Genomic DNA, 24777 nt, shown 5'->3' with positions numbered 1-24777 from the left:
TGGAGTGGAAAGGTAAGATGAATACAGAAGGCAGTTATAGTCTACAAATCTAGATAAAGATTGACTTTATAGATTGATTCTTGGAATGAGATTACTATATTGTGAAGAGAAATTGTGTAAGATTCACCTATGGACATTGAAATGAATGATTAGGTCATTGAAATATGCAAAGTTCTGAGAAAATATTTTTAGGGCAGTTGATAAGAGGTCTCCCTATAGCTGTGTCTAGGATTAAAGTGTAAATTTTGAGGATAAGATGTGATGAGGTGAGAGTTTATTGTCATATAAGTATGATGTTTAGATGCACCAAAATACTTTCCCCGTCATGGGTGTTCCAAATGATAACCTCTTGTTCTAGGTTACCATAGAGTTCCTCTTGTTTCCCTTATTTCAAGAGAAACACTCTAGCCAGCCATTTCCTCTTGTAAGGACTACAAGTGTTGAACTCAGAACTCACAACCCATCTTCAAAGTGGGGTTTTCAACAAGCCTGCCAACTTGCCACATTGCAGCCTCAATTGCTACTGTAGAACTGACTTTTCTCTCTCTCTTTCTCCTCCTCCAAGGCTCCAAACCTAATTCTTGAAAAATCTTTATCAGCACTTGAGCCTGAATTTTTCATTTGCACCTACTTTTAGAAATTCTTTCCAAAGCAGTTTCATTGTCTCTGGAAAATCATGGAGCCTGAATGTTTAACTTCAGAAAAGCTCTTGCATTTTAAATGAGATGTGAAGTGTAAATATTGTTTATGAAGTGACCTAGACTAAACCCCCCCCATCTATCTCTTTTAAAAACATATTTATATATAATATAATATAACCAGTAACAGTACTTACCAACCAAACTTGATAACTGCTTAAAAAAGATAAATGTAGCACCAAATACTAGAAATTCTGCTCGATGGCAAAAAAAACCCACAGTGAGTAATGCACGTAGGTCTAGCAGTGAAGATGGTTGGTAGCAAACTGGCACCAACAGAGCGTCAGAGCTCCAAATGGACAAGAGAGTTCAGGTGTGGAATGTTTCGGATTTTGGTGCATTTTGGATTTTGGATTTTCGGATAAGGTGCACTCGACCTGTAAAAGGATAAATGCATAAATATTTTGTTGCAATTAATGCAAGAAAAGAAAGAGTAATGTTCAGGGGTGTAGACAGTTTTTTTGGTGGTCCTGGAGTTGTTTATGGTTAGAGTTAGAATAATATGGGTAGGTTCAAAAATACTCTTGAACCACAAGGTGATGGACTTAGGCTTTTGTACCTTCTACTTGAAGGTAACACTGAGAAGAGATTGTAACCAGGGTGATGGGGATCCTTTAAGATGTTTGTTGTCTTTTTGAGCCAATGTTTTACATAGAAGTCTGCATTGGATGGAAGGTTGGTGCCTGTAATAATCCAAGTTTAGTTTACTATTTACTGCAGCCTTTAGCATTCCTGGGACCTCGAGTTTCCAGCCAGCCATGATTCAACTGGTTATTATAGTTTCCACACAAAGATCAGCGTGTGCAGAGCCGTTGTCATACCCACGCTCCTGTTTGGCTCCGAATCATGGGTCCTCTACCGGCATCACCTACAGCTCCTAGAACGCTTCCATCAGCGCTGTCTCTGCTCCATCCTCAACATTCATTGGAATGACTTCATCACCAACATCGAAGTACTCGAGCTGGCAGAGTCCGCAAGCATTGAATCCATGCTGCTGAAGACCCAACTGTGCTGGGTGGGTCACATCTCCAGAATGGAGGACCATCGCCTTCCCAAGATCGTGTTCTATGGCAAGCTCTCCATTGGCCACCGAGACAGAGGTGCACCAAAGAAGAGGTACAAGGACTGCTTAAAGAAATGTCTTGGTGCCTGCCCCATTGACCACCGCCAGTGGGCTGATATCGCCTCCAACCATGCATCTTGGTGCCTCACTGTTCGGCGTGCAGCAACCTCCTTTGAAGAAGACCGCAGAGCCCACCTCACTGACAAAAGACAAAGGAGGAAAAACCCAACATCCAACCCCAACCCACCAATTTTCCCTTGCAACCGCTGCAACCGTGCCTGCCTGTCCCGCATCAGACTTGTCAGTCACCAACGAGCCTGCAGCAGACGTGGACATACCCCTCTATAAATTTTCATCTGCGAAGCCAAGCCAAAGAAGAAGATAGTTTCCATAGTATACCTGGAGAAGCTCAATAGGGTATTCGGAGACATGCCAAATCTCCTCAACAAGTCATGAAATTGGTATGCCCGCTTCACAGTTATCTCAATATGCTGGCTCTTGGAAACATCCTCCAACATATGGACTTCCAAGGACTTGAAGATACTAACCCTCTATACGCCTGTCCTGTCAATAAAAACAGGTGCATAGTCCCTCAACCTCCTCTTTGTAAAGTCCACTATAAGCTTCTTAGTCTTGATGATGTTCAGATCAACGTTTTTGTTCCAGTACCAAGCCAACAGATTCTGGCTCTCCAACATATATCCTGACTCATCATTACCCATTATTCACCCAGCAACGGTGGTGCTATCAACACATTTATAGATTTTTGTGTTCAAGCCGAACTTGGCAGCACAATCATAAGTGTTTAGGGAGTAGGATGAGGGACTAAGCACCCAGCCTTGAGGTCTCCTGTGTTGAAAGTTAGTATGAAGGAGGTAATATTTCTGATCTTTGTTGATTGGGGTCTGATGTTGAGGAAGTCAAGGATCCAGTTGCAGAGGGACAAACAGAGTACCTGATCGCTAAATTTATTTATTATTTTTGCTGGTATGATGTGTTGAATGCCAAGATGTCTACACCTGTGGTAGGTGTTCCTGTGGCCTAGGTGATCTAACGCTTAGTGGAGGACCAGAGAGATGGCATCTGCCGTTGACCTCTTGTGTAGACGAACTGAAGTTGGTCCAGGTCCTTCCTGAGACAGGAGTTGATCTGTTCCAAAACCAACCTCTCAAAGCCTTTCATCATTCAGGCATAAATGCCGCTGGCCAATAGTCATTGAGGCAGAATATCTTACTCTCCTAAGGTACCAAAATGATAGGGGTTCTTTTGAAACAACTGTAGTAGCGAGAAGTTTCAAATGTCTGTAAAAACACCTGCCAGTTGGTGGCACAAGTTTTAAGGACACAGCCGGGTACACCATTTTGGTTAGCATTTTTTTAAAATACGGCCTCCTGAAGATTCTGTTTACATCAGCCACAGAAACTAAGAGCACAGAGTTGCCAGGAGCTCTAAAGGATGCATTATTATTTTCCCTTTTAAAGAGAGCGAAGAAGGCACTGGGCTCATTTGGAACCATTGTTTCATTGTTCATGATATTACCTCATTTTAGTTTATAGGATGTGGTGGCTTTGGCTATTTAGAACAGGTACAATGAGAAATTTCTTCATGCAAAGAGTTGTAAACCTTAAGAATTTTCAACCTCCGAGATTTATGGAATTCAGTCATTAAAACAAGGAAAATAGGAATAGAATTAGTTCATTTGTGCTTTCTGGGTGCTCTACCATTTAACATAACAATGGATGATGATTCACTTCAATACCACATGCCCGCCTTTACATTAAGAAATATATCTTTTCTTTTCCAATCTTTTTATTATTATTATAATTTATAAACACATACAGTTCAAAGAGATATGAAAAATACATAGTAAATAACGAATTAATACAGAGATATTAAACAATAATATTGCAGAATAAAAATATATCATAAAAAAAATTTTAGATCAGTTTAGAGTATGAACTATCTCTAAACAAAAATGATATAATTAATAAAAATATATAAAAAAAGAGAGAAAAAAAAACCCCAAAAAGGAAGAAAAAACAAATCTGAATTAAAAACTTTTAAAAAAACCTACCGATATAGCTAAACCACGCCGATCACTCCAATCTCATCTAACAGCCCAATTATCATACATAATCATAAAAAGAAAACAGAGCCAGATCAACTCACCACAAATGAAAGTATAGAATAAATGGTCGCCAGGTTAACTCAAACTTAGAAGGGGATTCATAGACAGAGTTTCTAATTTTCTCTAAATTTAAACATAGTATAGTTTGGGTAAACCATTGGAAAACAGTGGGAGGATTAACCTCTTTCCAATTCAATAGTATAGATCTTCTAGCCATTAGTGTAAGAAAAGCAATCATACGATCCGCAGGAAGAGATAAATAAGTCAAATTTATCATAGGTAATCCAAAAATTGCAGTAATGGGATGTGGTTGTAAATCAATATTCAAAACGGTAGAATAATGGAAAAAATTTCCTTCCAATAATTCTGTAAAGAGGGACAGGACCAAAACATATGTGTAAGGGAAGCTATTTCCAATTGACATTTATCACATATAGGATCGATATGAAAATAAAAGCGATGGAGTTTATCTTTAGACATATGAGCTCTATGAACAACTTTAAACTGTATCAGTGAATGTTTTGCACATAGAGAAGAGGAGTTTACCAGTCGCAGAATTTTATTCCAATTTTCATTGGAAATATGAAGGTTGAGTTCTCTTTCCCAATCATTTTTAAACTTTCCAAAAGTCCCAGAATTTATTTTTGTAATTATATTATATAATTTAGATATCACACCTTTTGGAGGGAATTTTGAATATAGTATATCTTCTAAAACAGTCGTAGTCTCCCGTTTGGGAAAAGAGGGTAAAGTCGAAACTAAGAAACTCCTAATCTGCAAATATTGAAAGAAATGAGATCTAGGTAAATCATATTTCATGGATAATTGTTCAAATGACATGAAAGAGTTATCCAAGAATAAATCCGAAAAGCATGTTATACCTTTAACTTTCCAGAGTAAATAAGCTTGATCAATTAAAGAGGGATGAAAAGAAATATATCTACATTCTACAGGATCTCCCCTCACTGTGTGAGGAAATCTCTCTTGATCTCAGTTTTAAATGGTAGCCTCTATATCCTGAGGCTGCAACTTTGGTTTTGTCTGCAACATCTTCAACACCTCACTGCAGCAGTCCATCGTTTCTGCAGAATTCAAGATAGCCACCATCATCCAGGTATCCAAGAGGGGGACAATGACAGGCCTCAATGACTAAAACTCTTGGCACTGACCTCCACTGTTATGAAATCCTTCAAACATATAGTGAAGGAACGAATCAAAGCACATTTCTCAGAGATGCTGGACCCATTTCAATTTGCCTATAGAAGAAAATGTTCGATGGATAATGTTATAGCCTTGTCCCTTCATTCAGTCTTGACCCACCTGGAGAACAATGCCTCATAAAGCCAGGCTACTGTTCATTGACTTCAGCTCGGCGTTTAAAATGCTGGTGGAGAAACTGTCTTCGCTGGGACTCAGCACCCTCTCTGTAAAAATTGAGCACCATCACACTGAAGATTGGCACACCTCAGGGCTGTGTGATCAGCCCACTCCACTCCTGTTCACGCTACTGACCCACAGCTACCTTGCCAGATCCAGCTCCAACAGTATCATCAAGTTTGCAGATGACACAACAGTCGTTGGCCTCATCAGCAACAACGATGGAGAAGAGGTGGAAATTCTCATGAAATGGTGTGTAAGTACAACCTGAGTCTCGACTTGGACAAAATGTCGGAGATGATTGTAGGCTTTAGGGGGACCAGGAATGACTACCCTCCACTACGTAACAACAATTCTATAGTAGAGGGAGTGGAGAGCACCAAGTTCCTTGGAGTTCACTTAACTAGTGACCTATCGTAAACACACAACATCGCACATGTCAAGAAAGCACAAACAGTCTTCCTGAGAAGACTGAAGTGTGCAAAACTACTGGCCTCCATTATGTCAACCTTCTGCAGGAGCTCTATCGAGAGGGTTCTGGCCAGCTGCATCACAGTGCGGCACGATTGCTGCAGAGAAATGGATCAGAGGTCAATCCACAGGATCATGAGTGGCAGAGAGGATCACTGGAGTCTCCTGACCCCCAATCAATGGGATCTATCAAGTTCATAATCATTGAGGATCCCTACCACCCTATACACGCCAAGACTATCAGAAGCACCACCAGGCTAAGGAACAGCTTCTTCCCACGGGCAGTGAGAATGCTAAATGATCAACAGAACTGCTCACACAAACCATCTGAGACTCTCATATCCATGAAACAATATTTATTTGTATGGATGAATACTTGTCCTGTATGTAGGTTATGAGTGAGTCAGGGTCAATAAATGGATGGTCCTACATTTTTCTGACAAGAAATTTTGAGTCCAAAGAACTGTTAGAAGTAATGTGGGGTCAGGGAAGGGTTGTTTAAAGTAGAAGAAATATATCAAGGCAGTTTGACAGGCTAAATCAGTTATCTACATAGGCATTCTTTGGTCAAGGGAGTTCTGAGATGAAGAATGGCCAAAGTGAGAGTAAATATTTAAATTTTAGAGCGTTAAATATGGTGAAAAGTTTTGACTGAGTAAATTACTATTGCAGAAAGATTTTGACAAGTAGGGCAAATGGGTAGGGGCTGGGCAAAAGCTTAAAATGAAAAGACCTTTCACAAGAATAGCTGGGTAATGAGTTGGTAATAGTATAATCAGACCAGGCCTTGATAACTTACCAATGTCTTCTTTTCTTACTCATTCAGACAGGTAGGTTTCTGGGAGAAGTGGATGGATCGGTGATGATGCAACTGGTGAACATGGGAATGTTTAATGAGTAAGATGCCATCTCACATCTGTTGCAGTGATTTAGCTTAGATGATTTGGATTGCAGTTGCACTGAATCCAATAGCTCTCCAATTGGCTGAAAGGATAGGATTGAATGCTGGAGATGCATTCAATCCTATTTGCTAGTTTGTGTCTGTTTCTTTGTTCCTCATTTACACATTTATCTGTCCATTTTTTTGAAAAGCATTTTAAATTGGAATGTTTTCTGGAATGTTCTGAATGTAACTTCTTCCTAAACCAGAGCCAACATGATTCTGTCCAATCTGATTGATACACAGAACTTAATTCCAAGTTAGATTCACTGTTATAATTCACAGCTATAACTAAAATAAAGAATATAAAATAATATAATACATGAGAAACCTTTCTCCTGCTACATCCAATTGCAATTGGCCTTCACAATGCCAGTCAAGATCTGTGGGAAAGTAAACTTTACATTGACAGCTAGTGCTTCTAATCAGTGATTGCTAAAAGATTGCCTCAGCATTAAAGCTCATCCATCTTCTATTTCCGAAGGAATATTTAGGAATAATGAAAATGAGAGCGTAGAAGTGAGCAGCACTTCTTGTTTCATAATTTTTTTTTTTATTGACAGCACGAGAGAATCAGATTCCAGCCATTTAAACCCGTGTACACCCAAATTGAGCTGCAACCCCATACGTTTTGGAAGGTGGGAGGAAACCTGAGCACCTGAGGAAAATCCACGCAGACACAGAGAGAACATACAAAAACCTTATAAACCATGCCGGATTCGAACCCAGAACTTGTATTTAGATTTCTGTGAAATCCGGCTTAGATTTATTGTGAGAATACAACTTTAGTCATAACCATTATAATGGCATGTTTTGAAGGTATCAACAATTGACACAGTATATCTAGAGTAGACGGACCTTCCTGGTATCTGCCACAAATACCAACCAGCCAGCTGTCAGCATATCTGCATAGCCAATTATCACAATGGTATTCTGGAAATCTTCCACTCATAACACAAGTCTCTTTAGAAAGTTAAACAAAATTAACGGTCAGTTTTGATATTGTGTATTAATAATGAAACTTGTCCTTCTCCTAGAGTGAAACTTTATGATTATCAAGCAATGTGCAAAGGATATACCAATCATCACAGTGGATCTGAGCCAATGCTCATTGTGAGTATCTACTTCATAATAAGCTAGAGCTTAATTTAAGACTCTTAGCAGAGTTGAAATGTTCTTTGTATGAATTATGTGTCCACCAGCTGATCAAGATCTACACACTGAACAAATAAAGTCCTTTGCTCCTGAGCATGAGGATAAAGTGCAGACAGACACTTCAATGCAGCGTTGAAGGAATAGGTTTGCTCAGAAATGTTTTATTCTAATGTTTTCTTTGCTCCTGAGCATGAGGATAAAGTGCAGACAGACACTTCAATGCAGCGTTGAAGGAATAGGTTTGCAACAGAATTTCTCAAGAGATGTGAAATTTCTGAACTTGAGTTTGATGTAAATGACCCTAAGGCACTAATTTGAGGAAGTTCAGAAGTTACACTGAAGGTCTGGCCAATACTTAAGACTTTATCAACATTACAGAAATGGATTACACTGGACAACAAAGATTTTGCTTCCTGAATACTTCTGGGTGTATTTTATGGATTTTGGACTGCTGATCACGAAAATCACCTTAAAAATTTCCTATCACAGACCATTTTTTTTAGATATGACCTATTTTTGTGATTTCCTGTCATATTTTAAGTCCACTTCAGGCATCAATGAGGTGCAACATGTCATCGAAAAATACATTTTCTCCATTCATACTTGGACTTCTTCCCTGCTGATCTTGGTGCAATCAGTGGTGAAGATGGTGAAAGGCAATCTGATATTATCTTTGTGTTCAGCTTCAAGTTGTCTATCATAATCCTCAGTTTTTTTCAGGAAGCAAACCTTTTGAAAGGATTTGTTATTCAGTGTTATCTGATCATAATCAGATGTTTGCAGTATCTTGTAACAAACAAATTAGATTCCTGTATTACCTATATTACAAAAGGGACGACAGTTCAACAATACTTAATTGCCTGTAACATCAAATGCTATATCCTGAACAAGACACGAAGGACTACATAAATCAAAGTCTTTCATTGAAAAACTCCTGCCACTTTAAATAACCAGCCTTTCTATTTAGATCAATTTAGGTGGCAATGTTGAATTGAAAATATGGAGATTGCTACAGGGAGCATAAGCCTAGATATTGAATTACATGCTAGCTGGTTTTTAGATACAAATAATTTTCATTTTACAGGGTGTAAAATATTCCTCAAGAATTAATCCAGGTGAATTGCATCAATCACAAAATTGGATAGACACTTCCACATGTAATACACTTGAGTGTGCTGATGCTTTTGAGCTATATTAAATAACATCACGAGTTGGGCATCACTTAGCTCTTTTTCCTTCAGTCATATATTGGAAGAAAAAGCTCCAGACTTTGTCTGTGTTTAAACAGTCTCAGTAAAACTAAAGGCACATCACACTACTTGGATGATTTTCTTCTTATTTAAAGGAAATCTGAATGGGAAACTTTAAAAATAATTTCAGCCAGCTCAGAGAACTTGTGTACTAAAGTTAACATGATGCACTTTTTTAAGTACTTAGCTGCTGGGATATTATTGGACTATGCATCTCAGCAGTAACATGGCCAGAAATATTGGAATGCATATGAACAGACATTCAAGAAGAGTAGGAGATTTCGGAATAGAAGGAATAGATATCCCCATTAACAATTTGGGCAGCATGGTTAGCGTAGCAGTTAGAGCAACTCTATTACACCGCCAGTGACCCAGGATCAAATCGAGCACTGTTCCTAAGGAGTTTGTACGTTCTCCCCATGTCTGCGTAGGTTTCCTCTGGTGCTCTGGTTTCCTCACAGCATTCAAAAATCTACAGGGATCATAGGCTAATTGGTGTATTTGGGTGGCACAGGCTTGTGGACCGGAAGGGCCTGTTACTGTACTGTATATCTAAATTTTAAATATTTAAAATTTAAATTAAAAGTTTAGCTGTACAAAGATATCAGAGGCTTTGCATCTTTCTGATAAATAATATATTTTCGAGCTCATCTTTTCTATTGGTGTCTTCACATGGATATGTGACATTCTCAAGGAAAGTCTTTGCTATGCTCTTTGGAATGCTGGTTCTAAGGAAATCATGTTTGCCTTAAATGTTTAAATATCTGGTGAAAGAATCTTTCAAAGTGACTATGTCTCCCAACTTGCTGCTCAGTGCTGCAGAGAGGAATAGGTGGCATCTTAGACACCAGGATTCACCAGAATTGGTGACTTCCCAAAAATGTAGACTCATGTGCCAATAAAGTTTCCCCATTTTAAGTTTAGACATACAACATGGTAACAGGAAATTTCAGATCATGAGTCCATGCCACCCAATTTACAGCGAATTAACCTTCATCCCCGGTACATTTTTTTTGAACGGTGGGAGGAAAACTGGAGCCCCCAGGGAAAACCCACGCAGGCATGGGGAGAACATACAGACTCCTTACAGACAGCATGGGTTTTGAAATCCAGTCCTGATCACTGGCGCTGTAAAGATGTTGCACTAACCATTACACCAACTATGCTGCCCCATATGATCCAGCAAAAGGTATAATTAGTGCAGCAGTTAGTGTAATGCTGTTACAACGCCAGTGATCAGGACCGGGGTTTCAATCCCATGCTGTCTGTCAGGAGTTTGTACGTTCTCCCCATGTCTGCATGGGTTTTCTCCCATCATTCAAAACATACCAGGGGTTCTAGATCAATTGGGTGGAACAGGGTTGTGGGCCGAAAGGGCCTGTTACTGTGCTGTATGTATAAATTTAAATGTAAAGGTTTTAACCTCCTCAATGCGCAGGTCATTGTTAATCACAAGAAGAATTTCCTTAAGTTAATTGTTTTGTTTACCATAAGCATGTGTGGCATTTTTAGCTGTCAGCATTGTCCTGTCCAAGTACTTGAAGATCAAGATCTGTTCCCTACTTCCCAGGATCCTCACGCGACAGTATTTCTAACCACACAACCACAGCAGACATAGTGAAAATAGCATAGGTATCATGGCCATGGTTGGAACTATCAATGGTCTTGTGAAGATTGGGACTTTGTTGCCTGCATCAGTGTTGGGGCACCTTTGCAGTGCACATAAAGCAAGTATGGAGGCTACACCATTTTCTGCTGCATCGCTACTCAAAGGCAGCAGCTGCTGTGCGAGGAAAAGAAGAAAGGAGACCTACAGGCTTGGGGCAAAGAAGCAGAGCCAAGGGAATAGCAGAAGAAAGAGGAGGAGGAGGAGGAAGAAGAACACTACTTGGGAAAGTTCTTGTTCAGTGAGATAAAATGCACAAGATATAAACAATTCCTTATGGAGGGATTCATTTTTCTTATTTATTTAGACATGCAGCACGGTAACAGTCTGCGAGTCCGTGTCGCCCAATTTACACCCAATTACCCTACATCCCTGATACATTTTGAATGTTGGGAGGAAACTGGAGCCCCTGGGGAAAAGCCACACAGACACGGGGATAACGTACAAACTCCTTACAGACAGCACGGGATTCGCTGCCATTGTAACAGTATTGTGTTCTCCCATTAAATTTAATTATTAAGTTAATTAAGGAGCCTGCAAAACAAAATACCTCAATATTATTCAAGTGGCTCTCTCTGTTCTACAGTCCTTAGGATGTACATAGTACACCAGAAATCAGCTGTGAGAGAACAACGCCATATAAAGTCTCTTCAAATTCTCTGGAACAGCCGAAAGTGCTGCATGAATCTATTTCCCAGTGACAAAGAACTCATTTAGAGAACTCTCACAACACGAAACACATTTCAAGAATAAACAATGGTGTGCAGTTCCACATGATTTTTCTAATGAGAGCATGAAATTTCTTTGAGCAAAACTTGATTGTGTGGGGATTGTCACTCCTAGTGAAGAATATTACAAACATTTGCTAGTAGAATCCCCTTGTAGTGGACTGAGGGGGTTTCCCAATTCTCCCAGTGCTCAAGCCTCCCTCATAGCATTTATCTTTCTCTTTCTTTTAAAAATATTTTTATTACTATTTTACAATAGAAAAGTTGAAAAATAAAATTGAAATGAGCTACAAAATCAAGATAAAAAAGTTACAAAAATGATCATAAGTAAAAGTTCCAAAGCAACAAAATAGAACATAACAAAGGAAATAAATTTCAAACCCCCTTCCCCTAAACAAGGTTGAAGATTAATGTTCAGAAATCAAAGAGGCACGCCTAGTGTGGGACAACACACTGCCAAAATTCTATATTAACACTAAAACTGAACGGGCCCCATATCACTTGGAATTTAATATTTGAATCATTGATTGCAAATCTAATTGTTTCCAAATGTAAACAATGTCCCTTAGCCATTGTGCATGTGTAGGTGGGTATTATCTTTCCACTTAATCAAAATTATACGTCTGGCCAATAACGAAGTAAAATGCAGTATTGAATTGAAGTTAGTAACACATCGTCTTCTCAGAATGTTCTAAAAAGAGCAATGAAAGAGTTAGGTTCCAATTTTAAATTGAGAATCACCGAGAATGTTTGAAAAACTTCCTTCCAACATTAATTCATATGTCCAGAACATATGAATTAAAGAAGCATCACCTGCTTTACATTTATCACATCGGGGATTTATGTCTGAATAAGAGCGAGACAATTTAACTTTAAACATATGGGCTCTGTGCACCATTTTGAATTGCAACAGACAAGGGGAGTAGTGTTAATCAGTTTAAAAATGAGGCTTGGAACAGTGAAAGATTCAAATCCTGCTCCCAGGCATTCTTGATTTTAATTAATGGGGCTTGTCTTAGATCAGCCAATTTGTCATAAATATCTCTCTCTTTCTCTCTCACCCTGCAGCTTCTGTCCTCCACTGTAGCCAAGATATATGAGGCTGTCATGTGGAGTGTGCCTTTCAGAGTTGCTACCCTAATCTAGTTGCTGCACAACACATTATGCCACTGGAAATTACATGTCTTGTTTCATGGTTGTTCCATGCCATTACAGTTTAATTCAGCCATGTTTCAAAGCATTAAAAGTGAACACATTCAAATTCTCTTTTTTAATTTTATTATGTATACACACACACAAAAAAAAAGACTCAATTAATGTATATACAAATGTATACAAATATACAAAAAAATTATATCTTTAAAATGCACATTGATACACATTAGAAATAGCCCTTCTGTACCTTAAGAGAAAGGAAAAGAAACAGTGGACAGAAGAAGAAAGAGGAAAAGAGGAAAGATCTGGCATCAACATTTAATACAATCAAAAAAGAAATAAAAATATTAAATTACTAATAAGGGATGAAAATTAAATATAAAATGTTTAATAAATAAACTAAACTATCTGGGTATTTAAATTATTCAAATAAGGTTGCCAAATATCTATGAACATGTTATATTCATTTCTAAGATGGTAAGTAATTTTCTCCAAGGGTGTACAACTTTGCATTTTCATATTCCAACAATCGATCTGTAAGAGGGAATCTAATTTCCATGTTACCACATACATTTCCTGGCTATTGCCAAAGTGATTTTAATAAATTTGGATTTACTTTAGGGGAAGTTAACATTTCATGAGAGCCAAATTCCCCAAAAGGAATAATTGTGGATCAAGAGGGAAGTCCACCCCCATAATTTTTGATATTATTTCCCCATATTTATCCAAAATGTAAAATATATAAAAGTACCAATTCCTAAAACACTGATTTGAGATTTCTGATTTACTATTATGTGACTTTTGAGGTGTGAGATGTATTTGATGTAAAAAATTGAAATGTATCATTCTTTATCTCAAATTCTTGACAAATAAACACAATATTTTTATAATTTGCTGTTATTTTTTAATGGTCCCCATGTAAGATGTTTAAAAGGGCTTCCCAACAGTTTTTGGTCTATAATTAATTCTCTTTCATTAACATTTTCTCTGTAATATATATACAGTAGGTTTACATTTAAAGTGATTCTACGGACAGAGGAAAATCTTTAGTACCTGTCTAATGTTTTCTTTGGTTCTCTCTTTAGCCCTTGAACATTTTTCTCGCTGCTCTGAAATGGTTCCTGAACAACTTATTCACGTACGTACACATTATACCTGAACAAAAAGTGGGCAAGGTATGATTTCCAGAAGTGGGTGTCTCTATTAGTTATACATTAAACTCTATCAAAAGATGAAACCATTTCCACAGTTGAAAGAGGACACTGTTTTCATAAAAGATATTTTGTCAAACATTTGTAAAGTTTGTTGGCAATCTGAACATGCAACCACACAGTAATATGAACTCTACCAAGAAATGTAATTATATTAGTGTTATTTGATACTAATGTGACTATGAAAATAAATATTCCTTTCAGTTTTTCTTCTGCCCTGTGGACTGAAACTTATCAAATATTTTGTTAACATTCTGATATACAGTGGAATGTTGCTATGAAAAGTGTCAACAATATCTCATATGCAGATGACTGTGAAATTGCAAGTGAATTAGATACCGCTTAATGTTCAGCAGGTTCCTGAATGAACTCCTGATGTGTTTATAAGGCCAGCAGACCTTTGGAAGTTTAAACTTTTGTTATATCTTATGACACAGGAAATGGCACTTCGTAATATGTGTACTGTATCAGCCATGCTATGTGGAGGTCAGACACAAATATGTGCCCTTGGAGGTTGCTCCCCAACACCATTTATTTCATCCAGAAACAAAATTAACAATTATGCTATTGTGGCTCTTGATCATCAGGTGAACAGCAAGGTGAAGGGCTTATCATCATACCTTGATGAAGGGCTCAAGCCCAAAACATTGGTAATGTATCTATATCTTTGCTACATAAAGGACACTGTTTGACCTGCTGATGGGTTTCTCCAGCATTGTGTTTTACTGTGAAGAGACTTTTAGTTCTTGTAGAATTGCACAGCATGGAAAAAAAATCCTTTTGGCTCAACTAGTCCATGTCAACCAAGCAGAGCTTGTCCCCTTTTAGCATTGCCCATATCTCTCTAAATCTTTCTTTGTCATGAATCTGTCTAAATGTCTCTTAAATTTTGTACATATATGCAGATCAATGGCAAGTAAATCACTGCTATGTGACCACAGAAAAATCCATCTAACTTAGTTCAGGGGTCTTATTACAGACAGGTAAATTCCTTGAAATCACTGAAAGGGACATTGTGCATGTCTTGAAAAGAGAAAGAGCCTAGAAAACCTCATGATAATTCTATCAAGCATGCTCTGTTGGCTTTTGCTATGGATGTCGTGGAATTTGTCCCTTGAGTATTGGTGTTCCAACTTGAAATTATTGGTTATCTGCGAGTTATTTTCTCAAGATCAATAATATCACCTTAAATTTTACAGATATTTGATTGAGTTCAACATTTGCAGTCTGTGGAACATGGATAACATGGTAAATGGTAAGTGAAGGTTGTTTCTTTATCATATAGGAGGTTATGAAATTATTTGGGTGGCACATTTAGCGTAGTGTTCAGTGCAATGCTGCTACAGTGTGAGCAACCAGGGTCGAGGTTCAAACCCTGTGCTGTCTGTAAGGAATTTGTACGTTCTCCCCATGTCTGCGTGGGTTTCCTCAGGATGCTCTGGTTTCCTCCAACGGTTCAAAACATACTGGGGTTGTAGGTCATTTGGGTGTAATTGGGCAGCATGGGCTCGTGCTGTTTGTCTAAAAACAATTTTTTTAAATTTAAAAATTATGTACTTCATTTTGAAACATTGCAACTCAACTGAAATCTTAGGAATCTGGTACATTTTCAATATTTCTTGTATAGGTATAATTGCAAAACCCAGACTACTACTGATATTGTGAGTCTTTTGTTCATTTAAGATAACAACAAAAAAACTTCTGTAGTCATTTAAAATCAAGAATTTTTTTGGTTAGAATTCCAAGCACAAAAGAACACCAAAAAGAGTTCATGAATTATCACTGGAACATGTAGGTGAAGCAGCTGTCAATCTGAATGTTCTCAATTCTTTCTGAAGAAGGTTACTTGATTAAAATAGAAAATGAAAGAATGAAGTAGATTTTTATAATAATACAGTTCTCAAGCAAGAAAGGAATCGCAGGAAAACTGAAATCGAATCTCCAACCTTTTTTATTTTTCATATTTTAATAAAACAATCTAAAAAGTTGATAATGCTGAAGTAAAAACAGACTAATATACTGGAATACAAATAAGATCATATTGTTCATGTTCAGTAAGAGCAGTAGTTCCTGGATGTACCCACATAAACAGAATCTTTCTTTAGGCCTCTGACTGGCAGACTTTTTATCATTGTAATTATAATTCCATTGTCTCTGTCTCTTTTACACATTTCCTCCATGAATCATTATCATCCATTTTGCCACTCATCATGTGACTGTGATCATCATATGACTTTCCCTTTTCAATGTGTCATGTGACCTGCTCAGCCAAGTCAGTCTTCCATTTTGGTAAGTGACTGTACATTTAACCTTTTCCAACATCATCTGTGTGAACATTGCAAAATAATAACTAATCATGCTTTTCTCATTGAGAAATCAATTTGACTCTGTTTAGATTACATGAGTGTAACTGAAACATGTTTAGTCGATTTGTACTAATTGCTACTTGCAAGTTATTTCCTTTAAAATCTTTTGTTGTTATTTTGGATACCAAGAAAAGGTGTCTAAGGATACAACAGGATACAGATCAGATGTAATATTTGACAGAAAGCCGGGAGTTTGAACCAACAGATCTAATGTTAGGCATTTTAGGAATATGTATCGTACTCTTCCTGCAATCTGTTCTCCCTCCTTCCATCTGGGAAGAGGTACCGAAGCGTTCAGGCCCTCACGACCAGATTACAAGACAGCTTTCTCCCCTCAACTGTGAGGCTTCTGAACTCTGGGGACACAGAGATAGCATATGTAACATGATATTTAATGAGTGATATGTTATTTAAAAAATTGTTTATAAGGTCATTTATCCATGTAAATAAGCAACTCCATGGTCCGGAGCTAACTCATTTTCACTGTAAGTTTTATGCAAGGTTTATGGTACGAACGACAAATAAATATGACTTGTCTTAACTTGACTACATGGAATATTAGTGAAAAGAGGGTATTACAGAGTTCTGTGCTATGTATTGGCCTATGTGTTGTGTGGTTTTATGTTAAAAAAGTGACAGTTTGCCTTAGAGAGCCAAGGTAAAGGTGGACTGCTGAGACAGACTGAGCACATGCAGAAAATGATCTAAAAATTTCTGGACTTGGGGGTGCTGTGGAGTGGAAGAAGGCCCAGAGTATGAGTCATGGTCTGGAGGACAGTTTAGAATGTTGGGATTTCAAAAAGGGATGAACATTCCGAAGGCAGCCAGAAGGATCTGGACCAAGCCATTGTTCCTTCAAATTTTGTGCTCTCTCTCTCTCTCAAAGATCGTTTGGCTTCAGTTTACCAAACAAACTGAATTTTGTTTATGATCTTTGCTTCAGTTGAGATCGAAGTTTTGTGAGTCTTGTGTGTTTTGTGTTTAAGTTTTTCTGTGGGCTGGTTGGAAATATAACTTAGACTTTGATTACATATGTTATATTTAGGCTGGGGAATTTATTAGTTTTACACTGTTATAGAGATTTGCATAGTAGCCAGCGGGCATTGTTATAAAAGGGGGGATTTTTAATTAAAGTTTGAAGGTGAATTTTTTGAAATTGAAAGTAATTATTCATCTTTATCCCTGTGTAATATGCCTTCTTTGTGGTTGCTGGTTTCAAGTCCATTGTGTGCTGAAAGTGGCAACACAAGTAGATGGGATGGTGAAGGTCAGGAATATAATGGTATAATATAATATATCAGTCAGGACACCATGTTGCAACTTTACAAAATAGTGATTAGATTTCTGTGACAGATTATGTTGTATTTTATATTGTATATAGATATGTTTTAAAGGAGATCAATTGTGGCAGGTTTTTAGTGTAGGTCACATACAAACACCAGAACAGATCTCATTTAAAATACTGGAGCTCTGCTCAAGCCAGACAGGCTTGGCTCCGAGTGCCTTTGCAAAAACTTTCAAGAATGCCCAAGCAACTTCACTAATGAATTGATGTTTTGAAAAGCAACAGATGAAAGAACTCTAAAGATTAGGTTCGGAGCTGCAGGCTGCCTGAGTGCAGTTTGCTGTTCTAAGAGGGTCATGTGATTTTGCAAGCAGAGAGAGTCAAACAGGGCTGTTTCTGTGTGTGTGTGTGAGTGTGAGAGAGAGAGAGAGAGAATTCAGTTCTACAGAGCTAGAGTTCAACAGCAGCAGCTGGGACTGGAACAGGACAAGCTGGGAAGCTTGTGGAAAAACCCCATTTTGAAGATAGGTTGTGAGTGTTTAGTTCAGCCTGCTCATTGCCCTTGTGGTCCATGCAAGAGGAGAGGACTGGTGCCTAATGTTTCAATTGAAATAAGAGAAACAAAAAGGAACTCTCTGGTGACCTGAAAGAAAGAGGTTATCACCTGGAAAATCCTGATGGGGCAAGCTTCTTTGGCAAGACACTGGCGTGGCTGATTAGAAGGAATCAGTTTGTGTCCAGCAACAACAAATCTCTCTTTCTGAAAACCAACAAGAATCTTCCTGAGTGGTAACCATTTACCTTTCAAACACCAAAGCCTGGTGGACTTCAAAAATATTAAATTCTGTGCATGGTATAAGAATTGCCTGCAACCAGTGAACTTGGAGGAGTATGAAGTGAGATTGGAATGTGAATCATATAACTTTTCTAAACTTACACACACATTACATACACGTGCACTTAGAATTAGAAGGGAGTTAAGTTAGGTTTCATTAATAGTAATAAGTTAAAATTTGATCATGTTTTCATGTTTAAAGATAATTAAAAGCAACCTTTGTTTAAGTAACCACTTGTCTTGGTGAATATCTGTTGCTGCTGGGTTTTGGGATCTCTGGGCTCATCACATTTCACTTAGAGTATTTGGGTTAGACTCCACTTGGAGTATTTGGTGTGATTCTGATTGCCACACTACAAGATGATGTGGATGTAGTTGCATAGGAAAGAGTGCAGAGGAGTTTACCAGAATATTGCCTGGTTTGGAGACTTTAGATATAGTGAAAGATTGGGTTTGTGACCTGAGACGGGTATATAACATTATGATGCATGAATATGGTAGATAGTTAACATCTTTTTTCCGATATCTCTATCAAAACCATCCCTACTATTGAGTACATCTACAGGGAACGCTGCTAACAGAGAGCAGCAGTAATCATCAACAATCCATACCACCCAGCACACGCTCTGTTCTCACTGCTGCCATCAGGAAAGAGGTATAGGTGCCACGTCTCATACCACCAGGTTCAGGAATAGCTGCTACCACCTCTACCATCAGTCTCTTCAACAACAAACTCAATCAGGGAATCATTTAAGGACTCTTACTTGTGCACTTCATTGATTTTCTTTGTTCTCCCTGTATTGCACAGTCAGTTTGTTTGCATTCGTTATCTGTTCGCAGTTCTTTTGAATGTTTACATGTTCACCCTGTGTGCAGTTAATTTTTGCACTACCAATTAATGGTAATTCTGCCGTGCCCGCAGGAAAAAGAATCTCAGAGTTGTATGTGATGTCATGTATGTACTCTGACAGTAAATCTGAAATCAGAAACAAAGGTGGGTAGGTACAAGTAATAGGGAAAAGCTTTAAATGGGACTTGAAGGGATTTTTTTTACTTACGGGATGGTTACTCTCTGGAACAATGCAGAGGAGGTTATGAAATGAGATACAATATTTACATTTAAGAGGCTTTCAGATGGCATTTAGGCAAGCCATGAAGTATACGGACAATGCAGGAAAATGGGATTGGTATAGATGGGTAAACAGGATATCATGGATATGGTGGGTCAAAGGACTCATTCTGTGCTGTATGATAACAACTCGACAACATTGAGAAAGGGATGAAATCATATGATGTAAATATATTTTAAAAATTAAAATCCAACTCCAACCCTCTTATTTTAGAGGCAGCTATTATTTTAATGGAGCCAGATGGAAAATTAGGCAATTGATCTGTACTTAGGAAGTTAGACAATTAGTAAAAGGTTTTAAGAAGTTTCCTTTTTAATCATTCAAGTGCGGTGGACTTTGCAGGCTAAGCCAACATTTATTTTCCAGTCCTAATTGAACTTGAGAAGATGGAGTTAAGGTACCTTTTGCAATCCTTTAGGTATCACTGATAGAGTTCCAAGATTTTAATCCTTCGATATTATGTCTATTGCTACTCCAATTCAGTTTGTAGTCATGATAAACCCAGGATATTGAAAGTGGGGGGGAATTCAGTGATGATAATACCATTGAACATCAGGGTGTAATAGCTGGGATGGGTCATGGCAGGGAAGCTTACTTTCCCAGAGTTTGCAAAATCAAGTGTGCGAAGGAAGGTGAGAAGAGCCAGACCCACCAAATTTGTGGAGATGGAGTACAACCATTACCTGCAGGCTCAACCTCTTTGCCAACCCATGCTCCTCACTTCTTCCACCTCTGCCGAGTTGTCCATACCCTCTCCCACAATCTCCCACCCTGCCAGCCCTACAACACTTGTTATGCCCATAATCTTTGATATCCCCTTTGATCTTCAACCCACCCCTGCCCCTACTGCTGGACTCCCCAATTTTGCTTAATATCTGTCCTTTTCCATTCACCCCTTGACCCACTGGTATTACTTATTTCCCAAACGCACCTATAGTCCCAAAGTGGATGGCCGTGAGCTTCCAATCACATTTGACTTTAAAAATAACTTAATATGAATTTCATCTGGAAATTCTTACACTAGTGTTTTATGCTCCTTTATCTATTACAGGTCACAAACATCGGAAATTGGACTTGTACCATCCCTGTGACACAGAATATGCAGCATTTGTGTCTGATCCCACAATCAAGGAAACCAATGGATTTATCCAATGTGGAGACTGTCAGAAGTAAGGATGTCTTTTACTCTTGTGTATTCACTAATAGAGTAAGGAGGAAAAAGTTATTTGATAAATAGCATGCAAAATCTCATTCCCTTCTATCATCTTTGCCACCAATGTGCTGACTTGTGATGCTGATCTTTTAATTTCTGTGGTTCACATTATATGGCTAGCAATTCTTAAAATGCACCTTAAAATAGTGCTAAGTGAAAATGCAGCAGTATTTAGTGAAAGGCTTTTCTACAAAAATCTACCGTGGGTAAGATGCTGGATATCATACATGATAAAATGGGTGTGGTACATCTTATGTGTTCAGCAATTTTTCCTTCAATTTGCACCAGCTACTGTGGAGTGCCTGGGGAAATGGTTGGAGCCGAAATGATCGAGAGGACAGAGAAGAGAAAGTGATAGAGCGAGGATTGGTTGCCTTCAGTCAGAGAAGGGATCTGAAGTCAATCGAAACTAAAGGGTTTAGCTAAAAACATCAGAATTGGGTGAAGAAATAATCAGGGGTATGTTTGAGACAAAAAGGAGATTGGGGGTTGGCCAAAAGCAGGTGTTGAGGATCATGAAGATTTTGATAGTAAAATAAAAGAGCTGGGGCAGATGGAGTAGTTTAAATGTGACTGTTTTTAGAGTGGCAACATTGAAACACGTTATATAAAAATGTGTGGTTGTATGTTTAATGATGGGGCATTTTTCCTGTTTGTGCCCATCCAAGATGGATGGAGATGTGGGAAGGAACGTAAAGGACTCAGAAGATAATGAAAATTTTGGATTTCCTGGGAATGGCTTGATCCTTGAACCAGATCCAAGCAGTCCTGGAAAATTATGGACCTTGTAAGCTCAGAATAATTTTGAGCATCTGGCGTATTTCATAAAATATGGTGTTTTGAGTCTTGCCATTGGGTGATATCTACACCTTGGATATGGAGCAAATTTCTGGATAGTGCACCAAGCATTCAGATTTTTAACAAATGAAAGAGGGAACAAAATTGTTGAGCGATGTAATAGAATGTAATCTCAATACATATTTTCTTCCGTTTTGATTTAATTATAACACATACCCTCCTCTTCTAAAGATAAGCTCATTTATATATTTTAAAGACCATTGAATTAATTAATTTACTTGTATTATATGATAGACAATTTCCTTGTTCCAGTTTCAAATTTCCAGGTCAGATATAGCAAGCATTTGATACCGGATAACACTCCAGCTTCAGTTTCCTGAAGAAATAAGGTGTGGATGAGTTTTCATGATGGCATTGAAACTAACTGTGCACCTGGAGATGAGAAAAAAATTAGAATGTTGCAATCTTGGAAAGTAAATCTTGCCCTTTCCAGCTTCCCTTCCTCTCACCCACAAGCACTCAAAAGCTAACACGATCCATCTAGCTGAGAGAAAGAAGGCAGACAAGGACCAAGTTGTTCCTGTAGCAGAGTGGTATTGCATCTTCCCTGATTTGTATATGTAGACTGTTTTTTTTCTTCATTCCCAGCATCAAATCTGAAAACTTGGGCTAATCCCTATTGGATTCATAAAAAGGATAGAAATATTTTATCAGAGTTAAACCTTGTGATGATAAATAATGATCAAAATGCATGAGTTTTCATTTAAAATGAATGGGGAGCATCACTCTTAGAAAGGAAAATAGTGCTTATTAACGAAGATGTACTTTGTATTATTTGTGATTTGTATTTTATTGTATTAAAAGCTTAAAAAGATTGAATAGTCTGGAAACAGGTGAATGCATTGGCCTTGAAAGAGTCTTGCCTCTGCTGTTCTGTTCTGCAACTTTTTTGTAACCTGAATCAGGCATGAGAGCAGAAAATGCAGACGGCAGAGTGTAAATTGCTTTTGAATCAGCAAGCCAAAATTTTACAGAAGAAATTCAAGATATGGTCACTCCTGAATTTTGATAGATTTTCTTTAAAATGAATGGATAAGCCCAGCAAAATTTTATCAGGCATGGAGATTTGGTTGTCTCATTCATAGATCTAGCATGTCTCACAGTGGGTTTGGGTGTATGTGTGCATTACCTGGGTGAGTGAGATGTAACTGCAAATTGCTTGACATTTCTGAGCTGATCATTATCAGTAGCGAGTCAAAGGCTGTTTTGGGCGAGTATGTGTGCAATATATGTGCAATGCAGGTTCATGTTGGACTGGTTTCCATAGATGCTCCACCATTTTCTGTATAGTTTGGTCTCCAAACATCTACAGGAAATTCTCTTCAAATATTAGGCCTGTGCATTATTGTGAATACCTCTCCACCACCATCAGACTCTTCAATGACAAACTCAATCAGGGACTCATTTAAGGATTTTTGCACTTTATTGATTTTTCTCTTTCTGTATTGCACAGTCAATTTGTTTATATTTCTTTATTGGTTTACATGTGTACGTTGAGCATACTGATTAGTGGTAATTCTGCCTCACCCACAGGAAAAAGTATCTCTGGTTGTATGTGATGTCATGTATGTGCTTTGATAACAAATCTGAAATCTAATCTAAATATAATCATTGGTTTATATCTATCTTTCTATGTGACTCCGCAAGTCGCATCTATTTGTGAAGCTGAATGTATGTTGCTTTTGAGTTGCTGTATATGAAGGGCTATGTACAAAAATTAAACATACTCTACCCAGGTAACATCAAAGAATAATTACCCAAAAGAATTGATTTGTGTCTTTCTATGGTAGAACTGCCACAGACATAAATCCTCTTTAGAACCTTCATTTAATATTAATTGATGTTCTCTAGTGCCTGTAACTGGAGCCTGGAAGATTCATAGTCTTTTTGTGTCCTGCTCTGATTTGTTTTCACCCAGCACCTGCTGGCCATAGGCTTCATCTTTACCTGAGTATTTCAGCAGTGTGACCAGAAACCTAGGTTGCAGTGCCCCCTGTAGCAAAATATTATACAACACAAGCCAAGCCTCCTAAGGAACAATTTTCTCTGGAGCTGAATGCAATCAGTCAGGTTTATTAACAAGCGTAATACTAAATCCAGACAAACTTATGCATTCTTTGAAATCAGCCAGTACATATATTCAGTGGGTTGTATAAAGGAAGTTGATGAGAGCATACAAGAGGGAGATTGAAAACTGACTGAATGGTGCTCCAACAGCAACCTTGGACTCAATTTCACTAAAGCTAAGGAGCTGAGAGTGACTTCAGGAAGGGAAAACCAGAGATATACAATCCAGTGATTATTGGAGGATAAGAGGTGGAGAGGGTGAGCAAATTTATTTATGGAGGATCTTTCTGGACCCAGCACACTAAGGGCTCCGTGAAGAAAGTACGTCAGCGCCTCTACCTCCTCAGGAGTTTGTGGAAATTTGAGATGACACCAGAATCCTTGGTAAATTTCGACAGATGTCTGGTGGAAAGTGTGCTGACCGGCTGCATCGCAGTCTGGTATGAGGACACCTAAGCGTAACGCCCTCCAAAAGGTAGTGGACGCAGCCCAGGACATCACAGGCAAACCCCCCCCCCCCCACTATTGATTACATCTACAGGGATCACCATTGGAGAGCAGCAACAATCATCAAGGATCCACACCATCCAGCACACGCTCTGTTCTTGCTGCTGCTATCAGTACAGAGGTAGAGGTGCCACAAGACTTGAACCACCAGGTTCAGGAACAGCTGCTCCCCCTCCACCATCAGACTCCTCAATGATAAACTCAATCAGTCTCATTTAAGGACTCTTGTGGACTTTCTTGATTCTTTTTATTCTCTCTATTGCACAGTCAATTTGTTTACATTCGTTATCTGTTTACAGTTCTTTATTTGTTTACATGTATATGCTTTTTTTTGCACTACCAATAAGTGATATTTCTAGTTCACCCGCAGAAAAAAGAATCTCAGGGTTGTATGTGATGTCATGTGTGTACTCTGACAATAAATCTGAAATCTGAATCTATTCTTACAACTCTACCGTAAAGCTGTAAATGCTCAAAATTTTATACAGGGTCCACATGAAAATTTAGAATTTGAATGAAACTTCCCTGATATAAATTGACATTTCATAGTTAATAATTTTCAATATATTTTTACCCTTCAAATAAAATGAATTACAATATGCAAGTAGACCTTGAGACATGACAGTAGAGACATTCAGTGATTTTATAATGCTGGCCCTTTTGTTAAAGAAATC

General features: G+C 38.1%; 1 protein-coding gene across 1 annotated transcript in view; it reads left to right on the top strand.

The window, feature by feature from the left end:
- The window catches only part of LOC138745230 (voltage-dependent calcium channel subunit alpha-2/delta-4-like), a 270894-nt gene that overhangs the window by 217706 nt on the left and 28411 nt on the right, over window positions 1-24777 (top strand). Inside the window, exons 33-38 of the mRNA XM_069902292.1 lie at window positions 6564-6634; window positions 7715-7790; window positions 13717-13769; window positions 15042-15097; window positions 16111-16131; window positions 20510-20627. Coding sequence (XP_069758393.1) covers window positions 6564-6634; window positions 7715-7790; window positions 13717-13769; window positions 15042-15097; window positions 16111-16131; window positions 20510-20627 — 395 coding nt within the window. The remainder of the gene's footprint in view (window positions 1-6563; window positions 6635-7714; window positions 7791-13716; window positions 13770-15041; window positions 15098-16110; window positions 16132-20509; window positions 20628-24777) is intronic.

Source organism: Narcine bancroftii, chromosome 11, assembly GCF_036971445.1.
Source record: "Narcine bancroftii isolate sNarBan1 chromosome 11, sNarBan1.hap1, whole genome shotgun sequence".
Taxonomy (NCBI): Eukaryota; Metazoa; Chordata; class Chondrichthyes; order Torpediniformes; family Narcinidae; genus Narcine; species Narcine bancroftii.
This window is presented reverse-complemented; position numbering and strand designations above follow the sequence as displayed.